Source organism: Triticum urartu, chromosome 2A (genome assembly GCF_056163025.1).
Source record: "Triticum urartu cultivar PI428250 chromosome 2A, HENAU_Tu73, whole genome shotgun sequence".
Taxonomy (NCBI): domain Eukaryota; kingdom Viridiplantae; phylum Streptophyta; class Magnoliopsida; order Poales; family Poaceae; genus Triticum; species Triticum urartu.
In genome coordinates this window covers 670,464,579-670,475,319 of record NC_141874.1, presented here as the reverse complement: position 1 = coordinate 670,475,319, position 10,741 = coordinate 670,464,579, and the positions used below count along the sequence as shown (strand labels likewise).

The window sequence follows — 10,741 nt, the reverse complement described above, 5'->3', positions numbered from 1 at the left end:
TCGATGGTTAGAAAACGGGAAAAGCCCTATGAGTGAAACATCCTTGTTGAACCTTATCTCCCTAGACGTTTGTCTTCAAGAAATCTATCTCGTTACTCTTCTCTCTCAGCTACCATTCACTTGTTTCTCAACAGCAGCCAATCTTCACTTTCTCCCTACTAACTCTCATCTAGAGTCGCCACCTCTCAGCCATGCAACAGATGCACGCACGATCCTCACCCCGCCACCGACCCCCTTTCTCCTTCCCTTCTCCTCTCTCGTTACCCCTCTCTCTTGGACGCTCGATGCACCAGATCTGACGACTTGCAACCCGGGCAATCTTTTAAAAAGATTGCGTCGCCCCTTGGTGGAACGTGTTGATGGATACACACGCACCAAAAAAAAAAGACATTGTCGTGATGATAACAGCTGGGCAGTTCAAATTTTCATCGATGAAATTTAACCGGTGATGATTGATCACATATCGCCAGATGTCTTAGAATTAAACATCCATGTTACAAGAATTCATCACATTCGCATGTCCCATGCAAGCACACACACAAAGGCCGCTCCACTCCACTGGCCCAAGGCCCAAGCAACAAACTCACAACATTCAATTCCAGCGCACCGCCGTCCCCAACGACGAGAGCGGCCGCACGACTAGAACATGGGCGGCGGCATGGCGCCGGCGTGTGCGGCGGCGGCGGCGTCGTGGGCGCTCCGGGCCTGGTGGCAGAGCTGGCGGAGCCTGGTGGGCACGTACCAGATGGCGAGGCGCGGGTGCGCGGCGAAGACGGCGTCGATGTCGAAGCCGTGGCGCGCCGCGATGTCCACCAGCGGCGCGTAGCAGGCCTGCCTCCACGCGCCCACGTTCTCGCCGCGCGCCTTGTACGCCCGGCGGAGCGCGTCGGAGGCGTCCTCGTCCAGGCAGTGCAGCGCGTAGCAGTGCACGTAGTGCCGCATCTTGGGCTTGTTGATGTAGCTCGCCCCCACCTTGCTCGCGTACCTGAACACCTGGTTCGTCACCTGCACGCGCCCACAAGGTACACGAGTTACCTCAGGCTCAGTCAGCTCGTCCGTTCGTCATGCGTCGCACAGTGCGCGCGCGGGCTTGGCTCAGCCCGGTGCGGTCTGACTGGGCGCTGCGCCCGTCGCATCGCCATGGAATCCGGCCAGGCGGTGCAGTCCGGGGAGCGGTGGCGCGCACGCACAGTGGCAGGCGGAGCACTGGGGAGGTCACATGGCTCGGCGTACTTACGTGGCAGGGGAGGCCAGTCACCCGGCACCCGAGGGAGGGCCCCTCCCCCTGCCTCTGCCTCCATGTCATGCACGCCTACCTGATGCTGAGCTAGGGGCCGACAGGACAGCACAGGGCCGGCAGGCTTTCGGGGCCTATCGATAGCTGACACGTCCGGGCTCTTTTTCAGGTTTTCTACGACCGCTCCTAGTGCTTGATCGTATTTCATTTCCTCTCCAAGATTATGCGTTTCTTGTGCCATATCGGTGTGACAGCAGCATCTCCAGACTCGAGAACTACCAAACGAAGCCCAAATTTATGTAAGTGAAGTGGGCAATATCCGGTACATTCAGCCATGTTGAGTTCGAGGTCACAAGTTCACAAAATTCGACTAAGAACTATTCCTACGTAGTTAGCTAGGCCTTTTTAGCTCAAACTATTCCACTATTCGTCGTGCTTGGTTTGACGCCAAAAGTTAACAATAGAAGCCATTTTTTATGGCTTCACACAAACATCACAAATCAAATATTTGCATCAAACCTAGCATACTTATACATATGCAATTTTGCACTGAAGTTACAAATCGGTATTTAATTGATTATAACCTCTTGGGATATTCGTCTCATTTGTTCCAATATATTTCCTATTTTTTCAACAGTGTTTCCACAAAAGAAAAAAAACGCTACGGTGCAACCGAACACCCATTTGGAGCTAATTACTACTCCCTTCATTTCTAAATATAAGCTTTTTTTGAGATTTCAATATGAACTAAATACGGATGTATATAGACGCATTTTAAAGTATAGATTCACTCATTTTGCTTCATATGTAGTCCATATTGAAATCTCTAAAAAGCTTATATTTAGGAGCAAAGGGAGTATCATACTCCCCCCCCCCCCCCCCCCCAAATAAAATTACTATCATACTATGGCTTGCATTTTTGTCATTGCAATCATGTAATTTTTATATTCACACTTTTTTTGGATTCATAAATGCATATTTATTTCCTATTACATGCCTACATCTGTTTTGTTGGTCAAACTTTGGGTAACAAAGGTTTGGCATGGTTAAGCACAAACTAGCCGGGGCCTTACAACTACTCCAGCTAAGGACTACGTTACCAAACCCTAATACACACTGATTAGAAAAAACAGGTCACGTTTAAACTACACCTCAATTCACATGTAATGCACCTCCTTCTTCCACAAATACTTGTCTTAACTTAGCATAAGATAGCTGACCACACATGCCGTGTGGTCACATGTATTGCACCTGATTATGAGGACATGCATGCAGCAACTTGTACATGATTACTTCCAGAATTTTATACACTGTCGCCGCTGTAAATCTAACTTAATCAAAGCACACACTTCCCTCGTATTGACCTCTAATTAATCTTTTGTAGTAGTACTTTTTATTTCGCCAAAAAAAATTCTTTTGTACTTTTTGGCAGTGACTGACTCATGCAGAAGCCAATGGTACATGAAGGTGAGTGCAGATTTTCTAAACTAACATGAAATCTTCGCTCCCATCAGAAATTTATGAGATGGCAGCGCGTAGGTAGCAGTATTGAAATGAACGGAACTGTCAGTAATCAATACTAGCTTGAGTAGTCACGGTGAGTTCAGTAGCTGACATGCAGCTGTATTCAGATTCAGAGCAGCCAACGTAGAGCAGGTAGAGAGAGTTACGTAGCAATGGCGAATTATGTGTACCTTGGTTGGAGACTTCTGGCCATGCAGCTTGGCCATGGACTGCACCTGGAGCAGGAAGAGGCGGCACTGCTCGTAGAGATGGAACAGGTAGTCCAGCCCGTTCTTCTTGGCCCTCGCCACCTCGCCGGGCTCCGTCACCACGAACGGGTGCTCCCGCTGCCGCTCCCCGCCGACGCCTCCGGCTGACGACTCCGTCGACTCCGACCGGCCGCCCCCGCCGTCCTCGTGCTCGTCCCCCTGCATGTCCAGCCGCAGCTCCTTCACCTTGTTCCTCCTCGCCTTCTTGGCCTTCCTCGCTGCGGACCCATTCTTCTGCTTCTTGCCAGACGCCATCATCCTCATGGCGTCGTCTTCGCCGATGCCGCCGCTAGCCGCCCCATCGCGCTCGTTCGACAACACTGTTAGATCGTATACACGCACAACGATTACTTAACGGCTTCACATGCACAAACACATCGACATAATCAGATGGGTCGTGCATGGATAATCACCTTCCTGTGAGGCGCCGTCGATGGTGCTCCCCGACTGGTATCCGTGGTGGCGGCATCCCGGTGACATGAGGCGGCCGCGTTCGGCGCGCAGCGCGGCGCGAAGGCCGAACCGCTCGCCGATGAGCAGGTCCCAGCGGAACAGCCCCGCGAGCGCGGCGGTCATGTCGTCGAGCTCGCGCTCGGTCATGACCAGGAGCGTGCTAGCCGTGAACCCGAGCTCGGAGATCCGCGCCACCGTGGACGCGCGCACGCCATACCCGACCACGAGGTCCTCCAGCTCCCTCGGCGCGTTCGCCGGAGGCAGCGCAGGAGGAGGCGGCGGCGGGGGAGGGGGAGGAGGCACTGCCGCGGGAGCCGGCGGGCCGAGGTCCCACCGGAACGGGTGCGCGGCCAAGAAGGCGTCGTTGGGATCCATGCACGACACGAGACGAGAGTCTTCTTCTCTCGCTTTTGGCGCTTACGCTAGCTCCTTCTTGCTGGTGTTCTGCCTTTGCCGTGGCCGTGCATCGCAATGGCATCGGGGCTTGCCATATAAAGCCGCGACTGTAGTGTTGCTGCATGCATGCATGCATGCAAGGAAGCGGTTGACTTGACAAATCCTACTGTTGCTTCGGATGGATATCTATCTATCTATCTCACTATCTGCACTGCATTTATTCATGCATGCTCTGTCGTTTGGCCGAAGCTTGAAGCGAGCGAGCTATGGCTGGCTCCGTGAAAACGACTAGTCCTGTAGAAAGCTGCGTCGCCACCCGCGCCGCGATTTGACACTGTAGATTCTAGCGCCTATTACGTGCTGGCGGGCACATAAAAAGAAGACACGCTAAACCTAATAATACACCAGCAGCGCACTGTGTAGTCCTATCACGGCGTGCGTGCGTGCGTGCATGCATCAGTACTGTGCACGTCGCAAAGCTCTTCCAAAAGATCTCCGTCTTTTGCTGGGTGCTTTTCTCCTGCATGCGCCCCCACTGTTTTCTTCGAGATGCTTGCTAAAGCTAAAGCTTGTAGAATAGGTTTATTTGGGCATTATCGTTTTTCACGGTGCAAACAAGGTGCAAGTTATAAACCTAGAAAAGTCGACCGAATTCTGAGTTTAGGTTTGTGGAATTCTGGTCTGCCCTTGATTTATGATCAGACGGCCAAACAAAACTGAGGTACAATCAAAATCGACTGACCATAATCCGAGTTAGTCTAATCCTACAGAACATCCCAACTCGGCTAGGTTGGCACATAAGGCAGAAGCCCACCAAAACACAACTTGGGCTATGCATAAAACTCATGCTTTAAACCGATATAAGAACAACCCAAACACACCTGATCGCATCCACTGCATAGGTCCCTTGACACTTTCCTACCTTCTTCAATTTCCTTCCTTCATCAGCTTTCCTTTCTCTTCCCTCTCTTCTCTCCCGATGCAAAGCGCCGCCGCCGTGGATTCCCACCAGAGGTCAGATCTGACAGTAGAAAGAAATCAAAAGAGAAAGTGGAGGAAGAATTAAAACTAGATTACACTTCCGAGTTGCATGATATTCTCGAGGCTTTTTCTTACCCTATTTTAATATGTGGTGATTTCAATTTGGTCGGAAGTGCTGCTGATAAAAAATAGTGATATTATTAACCCTCATCTTACTTTCCTGTTCGATGATTGGATCAACGGATGGGGGCTCTAGAGATTCCTATCTCTAACCGCTGCTTCACTTGGTCTAACAACTAAGATGATCCCATCTTTGTTGTTCTAGACAGGGTGTTTACTTCTGTTTATTGGGATGGGCACTTTTCCTTATCTTTCCCTGTTGCTCTTCCTAGAGTTGGCAGTGATCACACTCCCCTTGTTCTAGACACCGGAGACAGGAAAATCTCTGGCCCTAAAACAATTAGATTTAAAACATGATGGTTGTCTCAACCTTATTTTGCTCAGTTGGTTGCTAATGTTTGGAATATTGTCTCTCATGCCTCTTTTGCTATTGAGAACTAGCAATGTAAAACTAGATTGCTAAAAGATTAAAGGATGTAGTATTAATATTGAAGCTGGTATGGAAAGAAAGAAATAGGCCCACCTTATGGAGTTTGATTTACTTGATGTGTTAGTCTGAGAAAAACACTCTTTCTCATGCTGAGTCTAACATGAAGAGGGTGATTAAAAATGAACTAGATGATATGTGGAAAAATAGATTGCTTTATGGCAGAGGTCGAGAGATAGAAAAATTCTTGAGGGAGATCGTGATAATGCCTATTTCCACTCTCTGGCTAACCATAGACGCCGCAAGAATCATTTAATACTCTGATTGGTGATGATGGTCATGTGACCTCTAGCTCTGATATGCTTATTTGCTACTTCTTTCTACAAAGTTTTTTTTCTCTCTTTTGAACCTAAAACCAATATCCACCCGGCCTTGATTTTTGAGCAGATTCTAAATTAGTCACTAACGAGGAAAATGTCCTTTTGGAAAAACCCTTTTCTGAGGAGGAAATCAAGGCAACCATCATGGGTTCTTATGCCCAATGGTGCTCCTGGCCCTGACGGTCTTTGCTTTATTTTTAATCTAACTTTTTGGCATGTAATAAAGAGTGACTATATGTTGCTTGTCAAGGATTTTGAAGTAGGGGTGTTGGTTGTCTAGCGCTTTAACTTTGATATCATTACCCTTATTCCTAAAGAACCTAATTCCAAAAGATGATTTTTTTGTTTAATTAGTTTAAGTAACTGTGATATTAAGATCTTTACTAAAACTACGACTACTAGAGATTCTCCTCTTTGTGATAGACTCATCTCTCCTAACTAACACTAGTGCAGAGTTGTCATATGCAGACGGTTTAAGCACCCTTTCGCTGACACAGTTTCAAACCATTGTCTTGATAAGGTGGGCGATAGGGAGGCCCATCCCACACGACCTAGATTAATTGTCGGTGATAGCTCCATAGATCAGGCATGCTAAGAGCAAAAGTGATCGTGTGCGACCAGGAGAGCTATCGCAAACAAGCAGGCCAAACAAGTCGTGTAAGACTAAATATAGGATGACGTGTGTCTCTTATGATAAATGTAACCAGGAAACAATGATTGAAAATACCAGCAAACAAAACTAAAAAAAATGATGCTCCAAGAAAAACACATATCATGTGAAGAATAAAAATATAACTCCAAGTAAAATATACCGATAATTTTGAAGACGGAAGAGGGGATGCCATCGAGGGCATCCCCAAGCTTAGATGCTTGAGTCTTTCTTGAATATTTCCTTGGTGTGCCTTGAACAACTCCAAGCTTAGAGCATCTCCAGCCGTTCGCCCCCCAGGACGCATAAAAATCGCCCCCTGGGGGCGAGCCGGCGATACAATCGGCGCTGGGGGCGGTTTCGCGCCCAGTTGTCGCCCCCAGGCGCCGATATTGGCCCACTTTTCAGCCCCATTTCGGCGAATAAAGGGCGCATATCGGCGACAATAGGCCCATATTCGGCGTGGTTCGCCGTTGTTCAACGTTTAATTATGCACATAATTTTTTTCCACATATTTCATCACAGAAATATCAAATACTTCAACAAATAGTTCAATACAAATTATATAGTTCAACAAATAAAAACTCATATTTCATCACACGTCGCGCCCGGCGTCGCCCTTGAGCCTCCATAGATGCTCTATCAGATCTTGCTGCAGTTGATGATGCACCTGTGGGTCTCGGATCTCCTGACGCATACTGAGATAGGCAGTCCAGGTTGCCGGTAGCTGGTGATCAACTTCGGCTAGAGGACCCTGCCTGTAGTATGGTTCAGTGTCAAACACTGGGTGTTCTTGCTCGCTCTCGATGATCATGTTGTGCAAGATGACATAGCAAGTCATAATCTCCCACATTTGATCTTTCGACCAGGTCTGAGCGGGGTACCGAACAACAGCAAATCGAGATTGGAGCACACCAAATGCCCGCTCAACATCCTTCCTGCAAGCCTCCTGAACCTTCGCAAACCAGGCGTTCTTGCCTCCTGGCACAGGGTTTGAGATCGTCTTCACAAATGTCGACCATCTCAGATAGATGCCATCAGCTAGATAGTACCCCTTGTTGTAGTGCCGCCCATTGATCTCGAAGTTCACCGGAGGAGAATGACCTTCAACAAGCTTGGCAAAGACAGGAGAGCACTGCAGCACGTTGATGTCATTGTGAGTTCCTGGCATACCAAAGAAGGAGTGCCAAATACACAGGTCCTGTGTGGCCACCGCCTCAAGTACCACACTGCAACTGCCTTTGGCGCCTTTGTACATCCCCTGCCAAGCAAATGGGCAATTCTTCCATTTCCAATGCATGTAGTCGATGCTCCCAAGCATCCCAGGAAATCCTCTTGCTGCATTCTGTGCTAGGATCCGAGCAGTGTCTTCCGCATTGGGTGTTCTTAAGTATTGCGGTCCAAACACGGCCACCACTGCCCGACAGAACTTGTAGAAACACTCTATGCTGGTGGACTCGGCCATGTGCCCATAGTCGTCGAGTGAATCACCGGGAGCTCCGTATGCAAGAATCCTCATCGTTGTCGTGCACTTCTGGATGGAGGTGAATCCAAGGGCGCCGGTGCAATCCATCTTGCACTTGAAGTAGTTGTCGAACTCCCGGATGGAATTCACAATCCCGAGGAAGAGCTTTCGGCTCATCCGATAACGGCGCCGAAATGTTTTCTCGCCATGAAGTGGTGCATCGGCGAAGTAGTCGGAGTAGAGCATGAAGTAGCCTTCGAGACAATGCCGGTTCTTTGCTTTCACCCGTCCCGGTGCCGAGCCACCTCGCCGTGGCTTTTCATTGCTCGCCAGCAGCTGGGCGAGGGCGGCGAGCACCATGAGATACTCTTCTTCCTGGACATCGGCCTCGACTTCCTCCTCCAGCAGCGCGACGAGCGCTTCCTCGTCGGCGAGTCCGTCGCCGAGGCAGGCAAATCGCCGAACACCTTGCGCCCGGTGGGCGTGTACCCGCCGCTTAACTGCCCCTCCGCGGCCAGAAACAGCGGCCGGAAACACCCAGCTGTTGTTGGAGGGGCTGCCATGGCGAAGCTCTGCTATTTTTCTGGTGGGGAATGGCTATCTAGCGGTGAAGGGCGGCGGGCGGCGCCGGGATATAGCTAGTGGCGGCCGAGGGCGCGCGCGGGGGGGGGGGGTGGGAGGCGAGTCGGGGAAGAAAACCTTGACTTTTCCCCTGCCGGTGTGGGCCAGCTGCGCTTTTCCCTTACGCCGGAGCCCCCAATTGCCCCCAGTGTGCCGGGTTCGGCCTGTGACCGCCGGGCGGAAAAAGGGCCGAACCGGCAATTTTCGGCGTCCTGGGGGCGCGACTGGGGCGTTTTTTTGGCGCCGGCGCCGAAAAAGTGGCCTGGGGGGGCCTGTTGGGGGCGCGGCTGGAGATGCTCTTAGGTTCTTGCCACTCTTTGTTCTTCTCATAGCGTTATCTCATCCAAAATTTGAAAACCTTATTCACACAAAACTTAATGAAATTTCGTGAGTTAGGTTAGTATAATAACACTAAATCCTTCACTTAGGTACTGTCAATAAAAGATTCATCATTATTCCTAATTCATGTCTACTATATTCTATCGTTTCCACAACTTATATCCCCGAATATAAGCCACCGAAACTCTAAAACAAGCAAATAAAGAAAACAAAGCCAAATATGTCAAAACAGAACAATATGTAAAGATCTATTTTTTCGTCGTACTTGTGTAACTCCAATTTTTGAAAAATAGAAAACCATATAGAATTTGTACTTACGTACTTTGTAAACATTTCAACAGTTGATCATGTTCCATTAAAGAACGAAAATTAAGATACTGGACGCAAAATTTCTGTTTTTTGCATAGAACCTAATAAACAAGGAATTTGCAACATCCCAAAGGTTTAGCTTGACACAAAAATAAAAGAGAAGATACAAAAATAATTACTACAATAGCAATAATCATGTTGACACACTGAAAGCAAAATAAAATAGATGATAACTATTCGGTGCCTCCCAACAAGCGATGTTGTTTAATCCCTCTAGCTAGGCATAATGCAATCTATCAAGAATTATCATCTTTTATCTCCTCAATAAGGAAACTTGATTTCTTAGGAGGATTAGCAATCACTGTATTAATCATAACACTCGTCGGCACAAAGTCCAAAAACCTTGTGTCAAAGATAGGTTTCTTTTTTTATCTTTATGAAGTTAGGGTGAACACTTATCATTTTTAGATCTCCCTTCTCTTTACTCAAAGAAGCGCCCTTATTAGGTTTAGGAACTTTGGATACAAAAGTAAGTTTCATATTTTGATTTGTAGAGACTTCCTTACTAGTTTTTATGGAAGAAAAAGCCGAATGCAAGACATTAATAACTTCCTCCAAATTATCAATTCTAGCGGGACTTTGTTCTACTCTATCCGTAATTGATTCCTTTTCTTTTACCAACTTTATAGAATTTCCTACCATAGAGCCTAAGTAAGTTACTCGATTATGCACATTTTATCCAAATTTCTTAAGTGTTAGCATTTTTTCCCAATGATATCCAATCATTGCATAAGGTGTTCCAATGTCACTATTGTTTCATTGATTTTATAGGTGGTAATCCCACTTAATTTCCCATAGCATTAAGAGCATCACAAGGGTGAATACTCAAGCAATTTCCTATAGTAATAGTATCAAGCACAAATCTATATCAAGTAGTAACACCAACATACAAATTTCAGAGAAGAATAGTGATATATTGCTTAGGGTAGATCTATTTTGAGCATCGCAAATTCTGTACCAAGCATCTTTTAAAGTCTCTTTGCCCCTTTGTTTAAAATTAAGTACCTCCAACTCGAGCTTAGAAATGGCAAGGGAAGAACTAGCCACTATAGCAAGACAAGCAGAAATAGTAACACATGAGTTTTTTTTTGGTATTTTGTAATTGATACGTCTCCAACGTATTTATAATTTTTGATTGTTCCATGCTATTATATTATCTGTTTTGGATGTTTTATATGCATTAATATGGTATTTTATATTATTTTTGGGACTAGCTTATTAACCTAGAGCCAAGTGGCAGTTTTTGTTTTTCCTTGTTTTTTAGCTTCGCGGAGAAGGAATACCAAACGGAGTCCAAACCGGATAAAACCTTCGCGATGATTTTTCTTGGACCAGAAGATACCCAGGAGACTTGGGGATCAAGTCGGAAGAGCCACAAGGCGGCCACAAGGGGGGAGGGCGCGCCCAGGGGGGTAGGGCATGCCCCTGCCTTGTGGGCCCCCCTGTAACTCCCCTGACCTACTTCTTCCTCCTATATATTCACATATATTCCCGAACCTTCAAAAGCTTCCATAAAAACACTTTTCCACTGC

The 10,741-nt window shown here is 47.4% G+C and overlaps 1 protein-coding gene across 1 annotated transcript; it reads right to left on the bottom strand.

The window, feature by feature from the left end:
* Nucleotides 1-422: 422 nt before the first annotated feature.
* Nucleotides 423-4,032, bottom strand: LFY (floral meristem identity control protein LEAFY). The gene is made up of 3 exons (XM_048697306.2): nucleotides 3,423-4,032; nucleotides 2,932-3,329; nucleotides 423-1,005 (listed from the first exon to the last, which is right to left on the bottom strand). The coding sequence occupies exons 1-3, from the start codon at nucleotides 3,835-3,837 to the stop codon at nucleotides 640-642; spliced, it is 1,179 nt and encodes a 392-aa protein (XP_048553263.1). The 5' UTR covers nucleotides 3,838-4,032; the 3' UTR covers nucleotides 423-639.
* Between the last annotated feature and the right edge of the window lie 6,709 nt (nucleotides 4,033-10,741).